Source organism: Myiozetetes cayanensis, unplaced genomic scaffold, assembly GCF_022539395.1.
Source record: "Myiozetetes cayanensis isolate MyiCay16 unplaced genomic scaffold, myiCay2020 scf1, whole genome shotgun sequence".
In the NCBI taxonomy this organism is placed as follows: domain Eukaryota; kingdom Metazoa; phylum Chordata; class Aves; order Passeriformes; family Tyrannidae; genus Myiozetetes; species Myiozetetes cayanensis.
In genome coordinates, this window is record NW_026086604.1 from 80,613,047 (window position 1) to 80,636,360 (window position 23,314).

Here is a 23,314-nt window from a genome sequence, read left to right on the forward strand (position 1 = left end):
CCAGAAGCAATACATTTCTAGAAGTACTTTCCAGTAAACAGCTAACTATACAATACATGCAGATGGGGAAACCAATGAAATAAGTTTCAATAGCTAGCAAATAATTGCAGTTTATTCTGTTCCTCCAACAACAATATATTCTGCATATAAATGATGTATCAGGAACATTACAAACCTCAAGGTCTTCCCAGTATCACAATACATTGTGATACAACAATACATTGAAAACTGCACCTTTGCAAAATCTCTCAGATTTTGGAGATTATGGTATTTATTTATTTATTTGTTTGTTTGTTTGTTTTAAACTTCCCAGACAAACCTCACTAGTCCCCTCCACATGCCTGCCACTAACAAGCTCTGCAAAACTTGTAGCTAGCATGTTATATTTCTGGGTGTACTCTATGCACCCTATATCTGCACAAGCACTTCATAAATTCAGTGTCAACATTTTGTCCTTCGATACTCTTTACAAGAGAGTTTCTGAAAATCTCCAACTCCTTCCTGTAAGCACATATGCATAAAAGCAAATGGAATACACAGCTATCTCAAGTATGCAGAAAAAGGGAGTCCATGTTTCCACACACAGGAAGACTGCCTTGCTGTCTTTCCCTCTTGCTTTCCTTTAAATTCCTCACTAGGTCAACTACTTTCTTTGGACGCTTTGGAGAAGAGTTTGGGGTTTACAAGACTATCTTGCAGAGGTATATTATGAGAGCACAGAATTTCAAACATCTCCTAGGTAGCCTGCTTATACTTCTCATTTTTATTTTTGTCACAGGGAATAAGCACCAGACTTTGTAAAAGAGTCTCAAGTAGGAGCTCCAGACCCCACATATACTTTTACAATCCCTTAACAAGCTCCCAGATTTTAGCTATAGCCCTGACAAAACGTTATTGCTCAATTACCTTTCCGAATAACTTTGTATTGGAGGTTAAACAGCAAGCCTGCTCCCTCAGCACATCTCAGAGCTTGCCAAATAATTCTCATCACTACATCCTAGACAAGCTGAAGCCTATGAACAAAGACACAGACACATATCTTGTGTTCCTCTTCTGTTTGTTTTTTATTTTTAAATTAAAGATCAAAGTGTTCATGGAAAACAAAATAGAGTTAAAAAGAAAACTCTTATTTCTTGATAAGAGGAAACACAATCTGGCCCAAGGCAGAATGCACAGAACTGCTGACTTCTAAGCCAACTATGATCTATTTTTCAAAGCAGGACAAAATGCTTTAGGAGCTTGTGTAGTATATAAAGACCTGGATCAGGGTTAAACCATGTCCATAGCTAATATCCTGTACAGTACACTGGATGAATATGAAGTCAAACCAGTGAGATTTAGCTTGCTTTGTATACTGAAGTTCATAAAAATATGCTATTCAAAATAGAGTTTGTGTAGATGTAGCCAGTGAGATTTCTGCCTTACTGCTTGTTAATTCAGTAACTGTGGTCAGGTCCTGATTTCTTCTCCAACATAAATCTATTGACTAGTGCAGCCAGTCACTCATCAGCATCTTAGTGTCCAACTGCAAATTTGACACAACTGTCCTTCACCCTCAGCTAGAGGGTTTTTGTAGCTTTATTACACCAGCCATGGCATATTGCCATGCTTTTTATTTGTAAGGAAAATGTAAAGACTAAAAAATATTTACTTGGCAAACTTTACATTTAATTCATGGAAGGCTAGGAGGGTACAGAGGAAGTAGGTTGGTGACTTGGTTGGGAGTGCCTTCTGCATTCAGAAAGCAAGCTGCAGTTCAAAATTCAGGGCTGAGGTTGCAGGTCTGTTCAAATATTTTTTGGAAGCAGTGAACCTGCCCTTCTTCTGCCAGGCCACGGTGACTGAACTGCTCCCCTCAGACCAGGGCAGGTGGCAGGCCATGGTGGGCATGAGAGGTAAAGTTCAGCAGCGACAGACAGAAGTGCTGGGCCAGAACAGTATGAAGCAGCTCCATCTTCAGTACGTGGGAGGCAGGATATGGAAGGTGAGATTTTCATTGTAATACTACACACTCGTGTTATAAACGTGGATAAAAGTAGGAGACGTGAAGAGACAAAGAACACAAGAAGCTTTACTACTGCTTACTTGTACTAAGCACTACTCAACAGACTCACATCTCCTCCATCACAGTCAACACAGCATGTAGACACACATAAAACATGACTGTCTGCTCACACAAACACTTTACCTATTAGGGCCTCAAAGCAGTTGGCCATGGCATGACGGAGATCCGATTCCCTGCAAAGGTCTGGACCATGAGCATAAAGCATAAATCGTTCTAGTTCCAGTTTCTGCAGAATATGTGAAAATAGTTAAAACCACTAGAGCTCAATTATACTGTTATGCAGCAACTAGGTTTGAACTGTGAGGGAACTATGGACCTTTTCTCCATAGTTTCAGTTCAAACATAGGCTCACATTAGAAAACTTCTTATTATTTTATTAAAGGCAAGCAACTACAGTGTGATACCACAGAAAAACTATGAATTATCAAATCAAACTGTCAAAGAAAGCCAGATCAAAACATGTTACTGGTAAGTTTTAGGAATGAGTTCAAGAGAAGGGCTGAGGGTGTGACAGAAAAATAGCCTGATGGAAAAAATTGCTGGAATGGTGCAATACGCTGTGCTTCTTGCTGGTAGTTTGCCCTCGTATGATTAGCCTTCAGAAATGTCAAAGGTAAATTCAAAGGGAGAGGAGTTAACACTGAGGAAAAATATTTTCCCTACAAGAACAGTGAGGAATAGGAAATCTGGTAGACACGATCCATTGAACATATGGTTTTTTCCTCTAACACTGACAACAGGTGGTAGTAACAAAAGCCTCTGGGCACTGCAAGCAGAAGGTTGATATTATAATCCACAGTGCCACCTAGCTTCCTTCTTCCTTTCAAATGTGCATCATTAATATTCATCTGTTGCCTGAACTATAGTTCTGCTTGCCAGTCAGAATCTCAGGTAGTGAGTCAGATACCTTCTATAATATATGATAATTCTGCTATAGAAATGCAAGCAAGAGCTACTAGATTCTCTTTCCATATTTATCTTTTTGACACAAAACCATTATTGGGAGTTATACAGAGATTTGCGCATCTTGCAAAGTTTGTATGAGAATAGGTTCTTCCCAGCTGGCTGTAAGTTTCTACTGATTAATTTCTCATTAACTTTCAACTTCATCCTCCTGGATTATATTTAAGGGGTAAAGCTGGAGACTAAGTTGTTGGAGGTACACTGTGTAGATGTGTTTCAGATGGAAAAAAGAGTTTTCCACTATTCACTGCTCCAGAACACAGTGAATTACCCCTTACAATGTTCCATCACACTTCATAATGTATGGTGAGTGTTCCATAAAGTCAACATAAGAATAGAGTAATAATTGTTTTATATAAAATTTAAACTTCTTATATAATTTGTTCATGTTGACAGGTATTGTTTGTGTGTTGGTGTGTCTCCCCACCTCCAATGGCTTACATCCATTTTCAGATCTTGCATTCAGCAATTTTTGCATAGGTTTTCACTTCTCCTTTTTGACCACAACACATTTCAGATTCTTTTTAAAACTTCTGCTACAATGTCCCTTAAAAGCTACAGAAATTCTTTGTTTGATCCTCAATTAAAACAGCATTCCACAAGCTCAAGAGAAGTTGAGAAGCTGAGAATATTAAGTAAACCAAATGCAACATGACACTGCAGGGAGATGAAACCAGGAACATCATACAAGACACACAAGATGAACAAAGGGTAAGTTGGAAAATCTGGTATATACAGATATCTAATATTTACAGTTGTATCTAATATAATTACAATTTTATAACGTTGCAATAAAAATTTTCAAAAATTGTCCATGTACAATGGTAAAGGCTGTGAATAGATGGTAAGAACATATCAGCTTTCCTGATGCAGGTTTAAAAACAGTATCATGAATTCAAATGTCAGGCACCTCAATACCACATTTGTAAACAAAACCCTGATTTGAAATGATTCAGTGCTTATCCAAATCAGTAAAGAAAGCTTTGGAGAAAAATTACAGTGTTCTCTCCCTAGCCTATGTCTTTCCTGAGAGCTGAGCAAAAAGACAACGTTAGAAATCATACTTTGTTTCTGGCAAAATCTCAATACCTGATATGCTTGTTTAAGTTACTGTGTGATTACAGACAGGGAAGATTAAAAGAGCAACTTGAAAACTATCAGTGGTACAAAGTGGATGCGCGTGCGCATGTGTAGCTTAACCAATTACATCAGTAAGTCTGTTTAAAAAAAAAGCTACAAAATCGAAGAATGAATAAGGGAACACCTATCTATGAATAGAGACCTTCTATACAATAGTACCACACCTCGGTATCATATAGAAATATAAGAAGTTTTGTCATTCACAGGATTAAATGAAATAAAATTCTGAGGCATCTGAACTTTTCCCATGAGATAACAGAACCCTTCTCCAGAAGCATTTCTAACATATTCCTCTTTGACAGTTCATAATGAATCTGAAAATGACTGCATAGGTTATGGAGCAGATACAATGATTTTCCCCCCCATTTCTCTACCACCTGCTGCTATGTATTCCCTACATATTCTATCAGAAAGTCCTTTAATAAACATTGAGTTTGTTTCTTTCTCTTCATAAAATTTCTACTATCAGCTTCACTACTTATGCAAATTAAAGGTAAATATAGACATACCTTCAACATAAGCTAAAACCTTATCCTTCTGCCTGCAAAAATTCCTATTCCCAAAAGCACGCTTTGGAGAAACACTAAATCCTACTTTATCTTTAAAATCTACTTTCCAACTGGAAAGAGTTCCTGTATCCCAAATCTTGTACTCAAAGCACAGTAAAGAAACCGATGTTCAAAGCAGGCAGATCCCTCGAGAAGCAATCCACACACCGATAGTATTCTACACACGAGTGTCAAGTACAGAGACACTTAAAACTGTACCTTCGCCAGCATGGCCAGGTGTTGGTTCTGTACGATGGCAGTGCGGTATGTAGCTAATCCTCCTTCCTCCAGAGTGGGAAACAGGTAGTATAAGTGGACACTGGCAAAACAAAACAAACAAAAAACACACCAGATGCTGTCAGCATATGATTAAAGATGGACCACAAATACCTCTGGATAACTGTGCCTGTCACTCAGACACTAACTGATAAAACGAGGTCCCTTCCCGAGGTGGAAACTCACCCTGAAGTAAGGTGAAGAAACAATGCCCAATGCTATTTGACAGGTTAGCACTGCCAGGAGGGGAGGAAGAGTGCTATTTCTCTACTGGGCAAAATAATTAATATCTAAATCCCTGCCATGACCTCCAGTTCCCTCATCTGAGGTTTCTATCTATCAGCAGTGGTGGGTTCAGCAAGGTTGACACCTAGAGAATGCCGAGGAATTAAGCACAAGGGAAACCCTCAGCCTTGAGAAATTCCATGCTACAGGTCAGTGCTTTCAGTGATGCTGCTAGTTCAGGCCAGACCAACAGTTAAGTTTCTTTTAAGAGATGCTAATGGAGACAAAGAACAGAACTCAACAACTCATATTTATCAAATGTGCGAAGTCATTAATGCCACAGAAGAAAAATGAGTAAAAATCACAGACTTTCAGCAACCTTTAATGGTATTTCTCATCAAGCAAGTAAGATACTTCATAGAACTGAAACAAAACAAGTAATTCAGTGATCCAATCAAGATCTGAACAATGAATCAATTATTTTGAACATCCTCATATAAAACTATCTAACTCATGTTGACAAAAAGTTAACACATAGAGGGCTTTCAACATCGCACAACTGAAACAGTGTATGGCACTAATTATTACAATATTTTATTAACCTGGTACACCGGGAGAAAAATGCAGATGGATGAAAGATTATTTAAGGACAAAAACTGCTATAAAACTTAGGAGGCAACCTAATCAAGCATCATAATTCACAACAGCAGACACCTGAAGTCAAGAGAGGTAGAAAAAAAAATCAGACTTAAATAGGTGCTTACATGCTCTATTGAACAGAAATGGAGATCATTTTTTTTCTGAATAGAGACAAAAGTTAGCTCAGAAAGTGAACTGATGGTTGATGAACAATGACAATGAAAAATGCAAGACATTTTAATCAGCAAGTCTTCCATCTTATCAGCCTGTACCGTTGTAAGAGAGAAAAGGCCATGAGTTTTAAGGGCAGTAAAGACCTTTATAGGCTAATAGTTTTTAATATCACGTAGCTAATGGCTAGTAGAGGCTAGCAGAGAACAGAGGCAACAAAGGCAGTTTTGTTGTTCAAATAACAACCTGGCTAAAAGAGCAGTTCACCAGTAAACAAGACTACTCCTCTATTAAAAACAGTAGAACAAAGCAGTTGAAAATGGATTATAATCCTTATTTGGTGCAACCTACCTGCCTGCCTCTGCTACTCATGTAAAACAGACCAATCGAGGTAACTGTTAATATCCCTGTATTGTTAACTGGTTTCAGAATACTCAGATCAGAACTGAAGCATCTTCTGATGAACCCTGGCTTTTTTTCATTACTGCTAAATAAATGACATTTGTGCTCAACTACTTTATTTACACACAGATTTTATGGAAGCTACAGCCCTAATAACTAGAAATAATAGAACTGCAACACATTCAGTATTACCACTAAATGTTTCTCCCTTGCAACTAGAGATAAAGGATCCACAGAAACAAAATGGTATGCTAAGAAAAACATCTCTTTTTTAAAAAGGGTACAAAGTTCAACTTGTCTGTAGCTGAAAAATCTCTAACCCAAATCAACTTAAAATTGCACTCCATGAAACATGAAGTCTAGCTTTTAATTTTCTAATCTTTCTTGTTTTATCATCAGCACTGAAGGAATTTTCAAGAGAGTTGTGTGCAGATGTGCAGGTCTAAATATGAGGCAGGACTGCAAACATACAGAGTCATAAAGTAGACACTGAAAAGCTTAATAAACCCAACAGTATGATAATACCATACAGAGGTGAGAACTGTTGAAGAATTCCCCATTTACCTTGTTAAGAACTCCACCACAGCATCTCCCAGAAATTCTAAACGCTCATTGTGGTTAATCCTGAAAAAGACATTTTATGGTTTACTATCAGCTAAGTAACATATGCTGATTATTTACACAATACAATTAAAATAGAAAAAATCAAGAGTTGATTGCTCATTAGCCATGACAGTCATTCTGGCAGCCTCCCCCACCATCTCCAGGTTACAGTCCTTTGCAAAACAGAGTAACAACTGCATGAATCATGAAACTCAGGAATGACACCACCACCTTTGAAATTTCCTTATGTTTCATTCTGAGCTATTGTCAGATCTTCGCAAATGGAGAAAGAAATAGTACCACTGACTGTCCCTGAGGTCGGGTTTCTTTGTCCATCAGAGGGCACCAGGGGATTGAAACAAACACCCTGTCCTCAACCTTGTGGATGCAACTAGGCAGCTGTACCTAATAAACATCAACACCTGCAGGTTGGGATGACTGCAACAGATCATTGGTATGGTAGACCTATGAGGGAATAGGTACTTTCAGTTTTCATAGCACCTTTAAATGCCTTGTTTCCTGTAAGCTCAAAAGAAAAAATGGCTGCACAAGAAGATGCACCCAAAGACGCCATTAAAAGCTATTACAATCTTTTTATTTCCCATGTTCTCTTCTATCGTTGCTCCTGATTTGCTTTTGTCTTGCATAAACTTTCATTTCCTCCAAGCTCTTTGCCTGCTTATATAACAAAGGACTAACAAGGACACAGCAGCTAAGAAAGAATGCAAGTCTATGTTTGAATATATACAAATTTCTGATCTATACATCAAAGCACGTAAGTAGCACCATTTCTGACTTGATGTGTGATTGTAACAGAATCAAGGCCATTGCCACAGGAATGTATTTATTTATTTTTTAATCCAGAAGATCCTTCTCAAGTGTTTGGCAGCATTTATTGTAATTTGCACTCCCCCAACAATTTTAGAGTTAGTGTAATTTCTGAAATAGCAGGCTTTTGTTATGGGCTGAAAGAATTCAAGTACCTGTGCAGGGTAAAACAATGCGTGAGCAAATCTACAATTCCTCTATGTAGTACCATAGGAGAAAACACAGATCACTCAGAAGTGGAACTTTATATTTGTGGGTTATTTCACAAGAATTAACGCAATTTAGCCGTATCTCATGTTATGCTATGAGGGTTTAAATAAGCTTGAAAAGAAAGGGCATGGTCGAGCTGAAACAGCATTTGGGGAACAATGCAACTACTATTTATGCAAAATTCAACTTCTCTTATTTCAAGGATTCTCTTAAAATTATGACTCTTAAAAGGCACAGCACTAATTAACTAAAACACACTCAGTCATCGAATTCATGCATTTAGGAGATTTCACATGCAACTGTTTCTTACATTAGCCCTGTGGGTTTGGTTTATTCAACTTTATCTTAATACAGGGCCTGTGGCTATAAACCACATCTTAAATATTATTAATATGCACAGAATTCTTATTGGTCATTTAAGGATTATTGCATTTTAACATTAATGATTTTTGCATCTGTCAAAATTAGACCAGCAAATCAGTGAAGCCCATGTTCAGCATCACACTCGTGTTAACAAGGTGCCGGGCCAGGAAGGTACTACTCTGAGAAAACATGATGGAGAATCCAATTTATAGCAATGACAACAACAACAAATCTTATTTTTTATTCTGCAGAAAGCACTAAGGTAGCCTTTTAGTCCTCCTCATTTCAGGGATCAACAAAAATGATAACATTATCTGTTAAAACCTTCCTCAGGAGTTTTCTGCAGGCATGACCAAACATTTAGTATGTCACTGCTAATGGAGGTTCAGCATATCTTCATAATATAAAAGTCAATTCAAAATTACTTTTCATTTCTACAATTTGCCAAAGCTGTTGCTGACAGTAAGTTGGTTGTTTCTATTAAATATCTATCTCTGCAACTGCTTTCCTACCTGCAAACAACTATGTTCATTACCTGGAAGGAGCTGGATCATCCTGTCCCAAACGGGACATAATATTTATCAGGGTGTTTATCCCTAGAAATATAAACAATGCACCATTAAATAAACAGCCACTAATTCAATTTGAATACACATAGAAAATAATTACTCAAAATGTTATTTTGTAATTGCTGTACAGAAGACCATCTTGTTATTCACAGGGTTTATTACAGCAAATATAATCCTTACAGATGCTTTCTGCCTAAGTGACCACAGTCCCATTACAACACTATTGTATTTCTGCATTCAGAGAGCCAAATAAAAATACCACCTTTGAATGAAAAAGACATTCCAAATATTAGATAAACAATGAACAATTTACTTCATTATAACTGAATATACTTTTAAGGGGTGAGGAATATTCTGTAGCAGACAGACCACATGTTTACATTAATAAGACATTTTTACAAAATATCCTCCAGTTTGCTCACCATGTTGATCAACAAATTAGGAAAACAATACTTGCCAAAAATCAAAGAAAATACATCCTCCCATTTATTTTTCTCAGCTCTTTATCTGCTGAATTATTTGCAAAATCCAGTCTTTTAGAAAGATCTCACTGATGTCTGTGTATAACCATTGAAATCCTTCACTGAAGGGATGTCTCAGAAGAACAATGGCTAACAAAATGATAATGGACAAAGGACGTTCATACTGATTAAGTGTGAAGTAAATGAAAAATGCTAGTAGTGTAACAGCATACCTTTTTTTCTCATGTGTATATGGTGAACTTTTCTATCTCCATACTTTGGCTGTCGAATCCCACAGTTGGATAAGGAATTTCTGGCATGATCTGGATTCATTCCAAAATTTAAGTGATGGCTTGGATGAGTCATGGCAAGCTATAGTGTAACACATACAGGAAAAAAAAAAGTCTTAGATGTATTTTTGCAAATGGAAGAAAAACTTTATCTAAGAACAACAGCTACTAATTGTTATTCTTCAGTTTGAAGAAAGGTTACGGAGTGATGTAGTCAATCAGTAGCTTGGTTCCAGCAATTTAAATGCAGGATGTACTATTTCAGATGTCAGAAAGAAGCAACATTTCTACCCAATCATCAGTTTAACTAATTAACTTTCAACATTTTTTTTCTTTAAAGAAAAATTAGTTTAGAAGAGAACAAGCATGAACTGTCAATTTGCCCAAAGACTTTTGCTTACCAGCTTTGCTGACCTGATTTCAATATATTTGCTTATTTAAACATATATTCACTCTAACATTGAAGTATAAATATTCATATCAAAAATACAAGCAATTAAAGGAGCTTCTCAACCATCCACATTTGCATTATTAAAGTATCTATAAAGCTTTCCTAGTTCAAACAAAATCAAACAACAACTAACAAGTATATTACTCCTGGCACAGTAATTCACAGAAAAACTCTTTCCCTCATGACTATACATGGCTCACTATTCAGCTGGAAGTAAAGAGCAACGGCAGGATTCTGTTTTACATTTGTACCACCTGGTATTATAGAAAGCATACTCTGCTGCTGACACCACCACTACAAAAATGGCAGCAGTAAATGGAACTTCAGCTTGCTCTGAGAACTCGATCCTGCAAACTCGCACCTCTTCTCCTTCTTTACACGTACACAGCTCAAAATGCCGTGCATGTATAAAAGTATGTGCACACAAAACTTGTACATAAAAAAGCGATACATTGGCAAATTGAAGCTGCAAAAAGTTACTTCTGACATACTTGCAGGACAGGTGCTGCAGACTGTGACCAAAGACATTTAGTAATTCATTCAAGCATTCTCTGTTGTTTTCTAAACGTAAGACTTAAAGAGTAAAATTAGATTTTAATCAACAATAAGAACTTCCTCCAAGTCCTTTTTAATTCCTTGTTAATATTAATAAGTTTGCCATAATTGCACATTCTCAAATTCTGCTCCATCTGAACTGGATGACACATTACAGCTTCTCTGAATAGATAAATTAGTGTAATCTTTTTTTTTCCTGTCTGTACTTTAAAAAGAATACATTATGATAAAATAGGTAAAAATCAATGCAAAATTATACAACTAACATTGCCTATGCTTAAGTAGGTGACAGATGCTATATATAAATTTCTTAAAGTTCTTTCTCTTCTGGAAAATGTTTGTAGGTTTTAAATATATCTGTGTGGGGATCAAGTATTAAAAAGCCCATTTGTTATAACCAAACATGACTAATGCTAATACACTTGATTTTTATGCTTTCATCTCTTTACAACTGGAATTTGCTTGTTTGGTTTTTCTGTTTGGTCTCAACATTTTGAATGTTTCCCTTACTGCAATTTTATCTTTCACATTAAAACAAAATCAGACTGGCAACAACCAAACCCTACAAGATGCTCAATGTTTGATGTAACTTTCAGTAGGAAAAGTCTGGGAAACAACTTCAAGAAAACAGAAAAGCTACAAGAAAAAATATCTCTGTAAACCTCTGTTTAAATTAATTTGGTAGTAAAGTCTCTAGGTACATACAGAAACTGCCATGTTTGAACTTAGTTCAGTCAGTAGAGAGAGATGATGCTTATTTCAGGACAAATCCTGAAGGGAAGTCCCCATTTGTCTTCACTAACTTCAGAAAAAGTCTAAGAGGAAAGGAGCCACCATGACAAGCATCAGCCTGAGAGGTGATTGTTGGATCCCAAAATATGATATCTGCAGCAAGGGATTTGAGTGGACTTTGCAGAAAGCCTTGGGCTACAACAGTTAGGGAAAAAACTTCAGTTTGAGAAGCAACGGAGATATCAGATGTTGATTGCTCTGCCTCAGCCCAGAGAGTCCACACCTTGATTTCATCAACCTTCTGCAGAAATCCTATTGTACCTTATCTCTCCTTTTGTGTCCCCTGAATCCCTGCATCCTGTAAATCTGAATACCTACTCCCCTGTAAAATGCCCTAAGATAAAGTGAGTTTTTCCCCATGAGGGGATTGCTACGACCCCAAATTTGTTAACCTCGTTTTTCCTCTTATGTCATCCCCAATAAACCCCTATTTGTAATAAATTATAATAATTCCAACCCCTGTTGAATATGTAAACCCTAAACCCTTGAAAAATGAACCTGTAAGTCCAATAAACCGTTCCAGTTTCTTGCCTCCCCTGGGATCGTCTTAGTTTCATTGCCTTCTGCAGGTGACCAACTCCAAATATGCACTAACATAAAAGACTGGCTATGTGACATGGATGCATTTAAAACAAATATGAAACTCTCCAGTTCCTATTCTTGCTTGTTAATGCAAAAATTTCATCATGTACTTGCAGAAATCAAGAGCTGAACAGAAATTCGCAAATTTCTATTCACTACCTATGAATTAAAACCAAAAAGGCAACACTTTAATTATTCTTTTTTGCAGGAACAGACTATAAAAAGAAGTAGCAGGGCACATACACTCACTCATCTGCAGAATAACACTGTACTTTCCACAAATATCTAAAAAAATAACTTAGATGGAAATAACGTGTACTTGACAGTATTTTCAGCACGCATCTTTTTGTCTTTCTACACATTACAAGCAAGTCCAGATTTACCACGAGAGTAAAGGTGTATATCTGCATGCCCAATAGATATTTCTATTTAGAAGTGTCTTGGGAAAACTGAAACTTTTGAAAAATCTGCAGTGGAAATAATCAAGTACATGCAAGCTGTGGCAATGCAGCACATTCCTCAAGTCTGTACAGCAGGCAGGGTTAAGGATCAATTCAGTAACATTATAAAGATAAACCATAAAGCAGTTGTTTGTTTGTTTGTTTTTCAATATCTTACCTGCAGCAAACACCTATCTCGAAAAGTGTAGCCTATCAATTTGTCCAAATGCATCAGACACTGATGGTAGCGGACATGGTGGGTGAGGACAGGAAGCATCATTGCATGCTAAAAAATAGTTGGAATAAGGAAAAACATTGAAGTTCAGTGTACAGAGTACTCAGTTGACTAAATTATAAAGACAAATGCTTTCCATTAGTCACAACACTGAGTTTTAGTGTTTTGCTTTAAACGAGGAAAAAACAAAATTCATGGTTTCCCATCCTTCCTTATCAGAGTACTTAAGTAATTGTATTGGTTCATCTGCACAGCTTTAACCACTTCTTAAACCTCTTTTAAACAACTTTAACCAGCTTTCACCAAACAACAGTAGCTACTCCATTTTCAAGCACAGTTATTTTGCTTCATTTCCTTTTGAGGAAGAATTAAGGGATTTTTGAAATGCTGTGGTCTGGTATTTTTCGGCTTTAAGTGCTAAAGAAGTATCAGAAAGGTTGCTGTTTGCTCATCTAGGAAACAGGCAGTATCTTCTGTCGGGAAAAATGTCAATAAATTTGAAAAAACCAACAGCTCTAACTTGTGACAAAGGGAGTCTCATTCTTAAGTAATTTAAAGCAGAAATTCTATGCTAATATTGACTTTGGATGCATCTGGGTTGAAATAAGCGAGTAGTACACTCTATCAGTACAGTAGTACAGCAAGTATGATATCAACATCACAAATCTTGCGTAAGAATGAAAAGAGAAATGCAGGATTTAAAGACTTTTGTGCATGTGACTTTTTATGACACTTTAATTTCTTCTAATAATTCCTATTATTTTATGATTACAGGAAATGAGTATATAGCATGGAGAGAAAGAAGAAAAACAAGCACACAAAGTCGATGATGTATAATTTACAGAATAAGTGACATTACGGATTTCTGCAGGTCACTAAAGACAGAACAGCGGAAGATACAGACAGTTGAGTGTTACAAGATCAAGAAATTAAGATTAACCAATGACACTACTTTCTGTTTAATAAAAGACTGTGAAATGAGAACTGAATGCAGAGCTGAAAGGTAATCATAGAATCATTTAGATTGGAAAAGACCTTTAAGATCATCAAGTCCAACTGCTAAACTAACGCTGCCAACTACACCAACTAAGCCATGTCCTAAATGTCTTTATAAATACCTCCAGGGATGGTAACTCAGCCACTTCCTGGGGGAGCCTGTTCCAGTGTTTGATAACCTCTTCAGTGGAGAAATTTTCCCCAATACCCAATTTTAAGCTCCCTTGACAGAACCTGAGACTATTTCCTCTTATCCTGTCACTTAAAAGTCTGACCTCCACCTTGCTACAGCCCCCTTTCAGGTAATGGTAGAGGGCAATAAGATCCTCCTTGAGCCTCCTTTTTTCTCCAGGCTGAACAACCCCAGCTCCTTCAACTGCTCCAGACCCTTCACCAGCTCCACTGCTTTTCTCTGGGCTTGCTACAGCACGCCAGTATCTGTCTTTTAGTGAGGGTCCCAAATCTGAAACCAGGATTCAAGGTGTGGCTTCACCAGTGCCGACTACAAGGGGACAATCACTGCCCTTGTCCTGTTGGCCACATTATTCTTGATACAATCCAGGATGCCATTGGCCTTCTTGCCCACCTGGGCACACTGCTGGCTCATGTTTAGCTAGCTGTCAAACAGCATTCCCTAGTCTGTTTCTGTTGGATGGAAAAAACCAGATAACAGCAAGAAAAAGACTCCCTGGATTCCTGAAAGGCAGAAAAATGGCACTCCAAGCAATCTGAGTAAGTGTAAATGAAGTTTTATTTTGTTACCATGCCACTCATTTAGAGTTTTCTCAGGGTAATTTATAAGAACATTCCCTATTATTGCTATATAAACTGTAAAGGTATGTTTCATATGTGTTGCTTCAGAGAAGGAGTTAATGGAAAAACCCAAAATAACTCAACCCAAAACTGTTTCACAGGACAGTTCTGCTTCCCTGCCTGTGTGTTCCACTGTACCAGACAGAAAGAGTCCCTCAAGGAAGGTTTAACATTCTTCGTACCATTACATGTGGCCCTACCTTTGAGGATGGAAATACAAAGTTTTAGACTTTTATCAGCTGTGGTGCAGTGAACGAAGACTTGACAGATCCCTGGGAGCACACAGAAGGACTTTGACTCTTGCAATCATATTGACAAAGTGCTGCTTTGATGGCACTAACTACTTGATTGATTCAATTAATGTCTGTCATCTTGGATTGTAACTATTTGACGTTTCTAATGTTTTATGTATTTACCTCTTTAGAAGAAAATAAAATATATCTTTTAAAAATTTTATTAGGCCAAAGATTGCCTAGTGATTAAAAAGAGTCTTCTGAAACCATACAGCCACAGGAGTTATCCCATAACCTTGGTATTTGCATCTGGCTATAAACATACAGGTTATTTCTTTTTTTTTGTTTTGAAATAGGTACAATTTTAAATATTCTGGATGTCTTTTTCTTGCTGCAGGTGACATGGCAAGGCAGAGACTCTCTCAAGTGCCCTCAGCTAGTGCTACCATTCCCCAGGATAGCAGATGCTCCTGACCAGAAGCTACTAAGAGGAAGCAAGTGATCTTAAATATTTTGAAATGTATGATGTTCACATTGAACACTAAACACTGCTGTTGAGGGCACACCAGCAGCAATACAAGTAACAACTGGGTGGAGTGGGAAGACAGAGATATCTTCTCAGCATGGTCCCATTCTACCAGACTTTATAATAAGTGCTGCCCAGCTTAGTGGCCAAATACTGCACTTGATCTACTGGGTAACTTCAAGTGAGCCTGTCAGAACACAGCCATTTTAAATTTTTTTGAACATTCTACTCACCATTTTTCCTCCCCTTTCAAGTGGTTCATTTCTGACACTGGAAAGACCAGTGTCATTACTGCTATGTGCAACTTAGAGCAAGTATAATCTATCAAGAGTGACTTAGAAGACTTTAAATCTTCTAAACTCCAATGCTTTTAAAAGCAGTAATTTTATATCGCTGCACTTTAGCTCTGCCCCTAGACTTGATTTATGCGTATTTAGTTTTAGTCTTCTTTAATCTGGGAAAAAGCATGTAGCAACAGCAGCAATCTTTCATTTCACAGACATACAGTTCCCTGCTCTTGGCCTCTCAAAGAAATCAAATCAAAGGACCTTCATACCAGAACTGGCTGATTTAGATGTTATGGCTGCAGATGGGCAGAAAAATTGTGAAATAGCTTTACTTTCATCATTCTTTGGTGTTTTGCTGTCCTTCAACAACAAAACGAATAGGAATATCCAAGACATTAAGAGATGAATCACAAAAGATATTCCAAGTAACACAGAACAGTTTCAAAGCTCCTAAATTGGAAATTTACACTGTTTACTTAAGCTGTTAAAATAGATACAGTTCACAACAAAAAATCAGAAAAGGGCTGTAATTTTCCTCAGCTATGTGAGAAGATACTGTTCCACTATTCTCTTTCTTCCACTTCAGAAGCACTAGTAGAAGCACAAGAAATGTTTCAGGCAGAAAAAAAGCAATTTAAGTTATTAGTGTTTCTTTCCCTCTACAATTTCCACTTTGGCCTTACTGGACTTACAATGGGATTTCTACCTACACCTTTGCCTAGCAACCCTCCAAGTTTATACTTCACACTGTTAAGTTAATATTAAATTGCATACATTTAATTCTTGAATAACATCTCCAGAGCAACAGCTAAAAAAATAATGCAAACATACCTCTAGAATAATTACTTGGCTGTTACAACTACTTGAACTTTACTATTACAATACTGTATAAAAATTGTACTTATTTTTTTCATATCACAAAGCTGGTGGCTGTCAACTGCTTCAGAATAGGATCTGACAGATATCCTATTCCTTGGAGATCTTCCCTTGGAGATGTCATGCATATAAAACAGAGTATCTGAAAGATATCTTTCTACTGAGGCTTAACCGTTTTAATCCAAAAGTTAGCTATGGTGAGATTTTGGGTTTTTTAACTTTAAGTAAAAAGATATTTCTTCATGCTTCCATGAAAAACTTGGTTTTTTTTAAACTATCTAAATAGAAAAATATATTAAAATTAAGATATCTAAAACTAACCTAGTTGATGGGATTAAGAAGACCTTAGAGGTCCACAGTAGACTCAATATCCAGCCTCAAGTTGGACATTCCTAACCCCTCTCCCTTGCGTTAATTAACCAATGACAAGCAAACCAAAATTTTATAATATCCTTTTTGTGTGTATGGAGGGGGTGGACAGGACACTAGAATAGTTCCCTAAATCATCAGATCTTACTGAGCTGATTCATTTCCATTTGGTTCATCAGCCTAGAACTGCAGGAAACCCTTGCAAGAGGTAAATTGCAGCTATCAAGAAAGAAAATAAACCAGATATCTCTGCAGTTTAGTCACCTGGCAGACGTCAGAGCGTATCCCTGTTTTCCAGAATCCCTGGCTGCTCAACTCGACAGTCACTTCACGTCTCATTGTGTTCTTCTGACGAATTTTTTGCAGTGCTTCCTAAACAGGGAGAGAACAGAACTCCCATGAAGAACTTTCTACAACAAAGCAGTATCAATGTGCATGAGTGCACTCACAACATCCATTTAAAGTTGTTTTGGTGTGCAGTTTCTAAGGCTCGGACAAATCTGCTAACTACCAGCCACAGACTGTGGCAGATGTGTTAGAACACAGTGTAAACAGAGAACTTTGGTAGACTAAGAAAAGAAATTTTTTACTGCAAATTAAAGAATAAACCAGTCCAACTCATACATATGATAAATAAGTAAGAAAGTTCAAGTGCTTATAACAAAAGCACCTTCTTTACCCCATGTACAAAACAACCTCTTCATTTAAGTCCATCACCATGAGTACTCCTGTTTTGAAGCATTCAGTAGGAATAAAACAGACTAAATAAAAGAAAGGCCTTGGTTTTGTGATCTAGACTACTTTGCAATAGTTTCTGTTGAACAATGTCAATACACCCAGCCTAGGAAAGGGGTCAACATTCACTGGTCCTGGAGACTATGATGATGAAATCTACCAATATTACTTCAATTAAAATACGTAAAAAATATCTGGTTTGCTCTGACCACTGGCTGTTTGGTGTTGTGCAAACAGTTTATTTGTCTCTAGAAACCATAAAAGGGCCGATATTATTAAAGATTTTGACAGAATCATTAAAAGAAAATCTTTTCAGTAAAAATGGAATGAAAGTAAACCAGAAAAAACAAATCATTCCTGGATCAAGATCTCCTGGTTCCAATGCTATAAAGCCCTGGGGTGTGCAAGCTCTCCACACATCATGAACTAACAGTAAAGACTCCCTCAGTGCTCTTCCTTCTTCAGAACATAAAACTCTTCAAAGCTGCAACCTATCCTGTCTCTCCTTCTCCTTTTCACTACAGGGCACTTGCTCAAAGCTGTCTCTTCCCTGCTTCCAGTTTGAAGCCTGTGAGCGTATCTGGGTAGGAATAGGGTCTGTTTTCTGTTCTGCAGAGACTCCCAAAGCAGTTCCAAGAGGTGCATCTGTCCAGACATGCATTCATCAAACCTCAGACACCTCAACACAGAGGCGTCTAGGGTAGGAGGCTAGTTAGCCCTGGCTCCTTTTATATTCAATGAAGGGGGATAAATGGCTTCAAAATGCATTTCTCCCTCCACTGACTTCAAAGTGAGCCTTCAGGTCCCAATTTATGCACCTGCTGTAAACGCTCAAAGTTAGGTTAGAGGAACAAAGCCCCCAGGCACAACCTTGTCACAAATAATACCATTGCACAACCCCATGGTAGTGGATGACTGACGGCAGAGGGAACAGAGATGCTTACAGCACTGCACCCCCTTGTGCATTGTCAAAAATTATGTCATTGAGTTTTTCTTGAGATAGGTCCAACAGTATTTGCTACACCTAGCTGTACTTCAGTTTGACTGGCTCATAATTTATGATTCATAATCTCTAAAAGCCCATGTACCAGTTAGGTACAGTCCTACAGATCCTTCTGAGTTATTGACACCTCCACTGGAAAATACATAAGTTATCCTTACATAAAGCTTTCAACCCTGTATGCCCCTCTGATAGCAAACTACTGGAAAAACTTGTTATCATAGATAATACAGTCTAGAAACAAAAAATCAGTAGTAAGTGCTAAATACAAAAGGAACATTTTATTTTTTGAAGCAAAATATGATCACCCCCTTACAAACAATCCACTAGAATTTTATAATTGAGTCACCCATTACCCCCTAAGAAAAAGATGCCCATACAGCAATGGTCTTCCCTTCTACTTGCTCTGAGTGTAATTATGGCAAACAAAATCATTCCCTGTAGGGATGAAATTTTTTGCCCCTTACAACTGTAGCACAGTTAAGTCACAATGTTATTTTTTTTTTTAATTTACAGGTAAGAAAGCCAAGGGCTTATTTAACATCAGTAATAATAAAATGTTAACTAAGATTCTTGCTCATGCAACAGCATATTACGCTTTGCAGCAATAATAAAAACCAGGTGCAATGTCAAACGTATCAAACACTTACTAGCAACCAAAGGTACACAATAAACTGGGAAAGTCTCAGGAATTAGACTCCCTGATTCCCACTCAGGGTAGTCTGTGATTTTATGAATAATCAGTATTTCTAATCAACAAATAGAAATACACCACCATTTAATTAAATACCATCCAGTACCCAAGATGTTAATTTCTCTTCCATGTACTCTTTACACATGTTGTTAAATTAAGAGTGCCTGATTGACAGACACCAGAAAAATTCAAAGCTTCAGTCCAAGGTTTTAAAGAAATAGATACCCAAAAGCTGTTTTAGTCTATATTTAGGGGTCTTTGTTTTTCTGATTTTAATTCCCAACTGGTAGAGCATTTGCACGTTGAAAATGCTTATTGCTCCTCACTTTGTGGGGGAAAAAACCAGAAAAATACTTTGTCTATCATAAAACAACCACATGATTTCAAGTGAAAGATCTTAAGCAATGTCACTAAGACTAAATTATGGTTTAAAACAAAACACAGGTGTGGCAGTTTCTATCTCAGAAGAGAAATGCCTAAAATGATGAGCCAGTACAGTGTGAAATAAAAAGTCCTTCTCTATGCTAATTCTTGAAACCATTAATACCAACAGCTATAAAGACATTATGGTTCCATAATGATCATTTCTATCATTCGGTAAAAAATTTGCAGTAGTTTGACAGCTGAAAAAAGGAAAAAAACCCATCAAATAACAATCACAGATAAAAATAAAATCCCTGTTAACAGCCTGAAAAGAAAATCTTTTGTGAAAGATTTCTATTGTTTCCATAAACAGGGCAGTCACATGGTTTTATTCCATCCCAAATTACAGTGCTCAATTATCAGTCATAGGAAGGCCCAGCATACCTCTCTTTGTGATAATTTCTGTTTATCAGCCTGTTTGACTTTGGGACTATTAGCCAGTAGGTGACGCAGCTTCACATAACTTTTCCACAGCTTTTGGTATCTGCACGACAAAACCAGAAAACAAGTATTTTGGTCAATACAACAAAAGTCTCTCACTGTCATTAAGAATACATCAGCTGCTAATAATGCACACAATGTACACAGAGACTGTCTACAAGCATCTTTTTGCTCCAGAATAAAAATAAGCCCAAAGCATTTTCCAAGAGAGGTGAAAGTGCCTCTGCAGTTGCTCCAGCAGGGTGGACAAAGTAGTGTGCAGTGTGAGGTAAAGAACAGCAAAGCTCAGGGCAGAACCCAGGTCTCCCAGATACCCGCCAATCCTCTCCCAAGGGCCACGTCCACATGCTGAAAAGACTTGCCCGCAACATAACAACTCAACTCACATAGGTGAAAACGCCCTCTTCTCCACATGGTTTACCTATCCCTCACTGAAAAGCAGCAGTAACCTTTCCCATGAAGTGTCTGTCCTTACATTTCCTCAAACATGAGGAAGAGGTCTACAAGTCATGCACAACATTAAGTTATTCTATGAACAGTGAAATGGAAGTTTCCTGCCCTATGGGTTTGTGCTGAATGGAAACAGCAATTCAAGTTTTCTCTGTGGTTAGCACAAACTTCTGGTTTCCTCCAACCATCTAGCCTTTTCTTATTCTGAGGGTTTTTAATTACATGAGCCACAATAATAAATACATTATAAAAGAAGATCCTCCTCAGCACCAACTTGGAGCAGTGGTTTTATTAGGAGTTTTTATCATTAGTGGCTTAGCGGTAAATGAAGCAGTAGCTCTTTTACTATTTCACAATCTTCCCAGGATCCCACATTCACAGGCAGATAAACAGATCTTTTCTTATTGACATTTTTTCCATAGCTATTTCTCTGCAGCACGGTTGAATGTATACTTTCTGCCTCTGGAGATGGTGGTATTTTTTCAGTCTATGAACACATCTGAAATGGTCAATTCATAGATTTTTCTCATGCTCCGTTTTCTGCACTTTTGCAATTTGCAGAATAGCACATCTGTTTCTGACAAATGACCATCTGAAGAAGAAAAGTGAGTACATGAACACTCAACCAAAAAGAAAAAAATAAATGCCATGAAGAGGTTTCAACCCTGAAACAAGAACCTGAAACCATGATCTACAATACACATTTTTATAATAGTATTGATAGGGTGAAACAAACTTTGTCATTGCAATTAAGTTTGAGATTTAATAAGCATATTACCATTACAAAAAATTGCATATTAGAAAAACATAAATAAAAGACACGTTAGAAGAAAATCTCCTCTGTGCATTACCCATTTCACATATACACCAGAGTTAAGCCTGAGACTTATGATGGCACCACAGAGGTCCTTCACAAAAACTGCTTTGTTAGTTTAACAAAAAGAAGCATACTTACATTTTGTAAGCAGCTTTGAGGTGAAAAAAAAAATCAAACCAAAAACAAACCCACAAGGAAATTTTAAAGGAAGTTAAAAAGTGTGAGAAGAATAATGTTTGTATCTTTATACTGATTTCAATGAAAAGTACTAGAACTTCACAAATATTAATAAATGTAGTGTCAAAGTAGAGGTCATTCTCATATGTTTGGGTCTAATTATTTCGTTTTGATGGAAAAGAAAACTAAAAGACGAAGAGGAATAGAAGTCATGCTCAAAGCACAAAAAGAAAACTGTTCTTATCTGGATAACAATTCACTATTCCCACTTCCTGTTAAATCTAAAGTTGTAAAACATTATGACTGTCATACATGCACATGAGTGTTTGGCCCTCAAAACTGCAGATGAAATACAACATCGTTAAAAGATACTAGAGGAAAATGCATGAGGAAAAAGACAACCTTAACTATACATACACCAGAGACAGACTCTATACTGTCAGTATGCAGAAAACAGATGTCCCAAACATTGGAAGAGTTCCTTGAAATTGTCAGAGCTTAAGAAAAGAATTGGGAACAAAATCTAATGATCACTTGTACATCCCTTCATGAATCCACAGTGAAACAGTATTTCTTGCTCCACCTGAAGTCCTGATTCCCTCTCCACTCCTTCTCTACATTCCTCACAAAATCTCTCAGGTTATAGAAGGTACAGAGAAAAGTAGCACGGATGTAAAAGCTTCCAGGCTAGGAAACACTATGCAGATTTGATCCTTCAAGGTACAGAAAGAGACAACTAAGGATATGGTAAGAAACATAAATGTCATGAAGAAAGCAAACAGAAAACGGCTACATTCTTCCTTATTAGATGTGAGACCCGAGGAGCGTCTAATAAACAATCAAGTAGCAGCCCTGAAACAAAGTCAGTCCTTTTCCATACGATGCACAATAGTACTGGGGAAGTGATTACCTGGACTCTTCTCCCTGTCAGTAGCATAAAAAGATTCAAATAGTGATTTGAGAAATTTAAAGAAGGAAGATCCAGTCAGGGCTGTTAAACAAAATTACATAAATATATCCTCTAACTCAGAACTCTGTATGCTACAGACATTAGGAAGCTTGGGTGAGTATTTCTCCTTCTCTGCTTTCCTGTTACACTTTTCTCTCTCTTAAAACCTGCCACTGGCCTCTCAGAGAAATAACACGGAGCTTGAGGAACTTTTCGTCTGACGTAGAAGAGCTGTTCTCAGGTTAAGAAATTTCATACTGCACATGCACGCACGTTTAATTCTGCATTTTCTGAATTATGCCAGGAAAAAGTTATACCTTATATTCTCTAATTTACAAGAGCTTGTGTCCAATGCCATAAGCACTAAGCAATATGTCAGGCTCAATTAAGCACATAAACAAGCCGTATTTAAGCCACAAATGACAACAGTAGTGAGTTCCTGAACAAAAGATGGAAGGAAAAGCATCTTACTGAGGATCTCCAGCATAACTGAGTTGAGCAGGTCGTATCCCAAAGTGCACAATAATAGGGAAAGTAATTACATCAGGATTGAACTGTTCACGGTCCAGCTGATCAATACGAACTGAGCTGGGTTTCTAGGAGAAAAAAACAAAATACAACTAATAGACAACAGCTTCATAGAAAATTTTTTGCCTCCAGCCCACACTATCCAGGAACCATGAAGCAGCAATATTCCAAGCTGAATAAAATGCAAATAAA

The 23,314-nt window shown here is 37.3% G+C and overlaps 1 protein-coding gene across 3 annotated transcripts in view; it reads right to left on the reverse strand.

Annotated features, from left to right (window-relative positions):
- The window catches only part of DROSHA (drosha ribonuclease III), a 77,356-nt gene that overhangs the window by 19,439 nt on the left and 34,603 nt on the right, over window positions 1-23,314 (reverse strand). For all 3 annotated transcript variants that reach the window (XM_050306272.1, XM_050306276.1, XM_050306271.1), the window contains 9 exons: window positions 23,066-23,190; window positions 20,145-20,244; window positions 17,173-17,280; window positions 12,752-12,859; window positions 9,697-9,835; window positions 8,969-9,029; window positions 6,994-7,053; window positions 4,936-5,035; window positions 2,189-2,291 (listed from right to left, as the gene is read on the reverse strand). In XM_050306272.1, coding sequence (XP_050162229.1) covers window positions 2,189-2,291; window positions 4,936-5,035; window positions 6,994-7,053; window positions 8,969-9,029; window positions 9,697-9,835; window positions 12,752-12,859; window positions 17,173-17,280; window positions 20,145-20,244; window positions 23,066-23,190 — 904 coding nt within the window. The remainder of the gene's footprint in view (window positions 1-2,188; window positions 2,292-4,935; window positions 5,036-6,993; window positions 7,054-8,968; window positions 9,030-9,696; window positions 9,836-12,751; window positions 12,860-17,172; window positions 17,281-20,144; window positions 20,245-23,065; window positions 23,191-23,314) is intronic.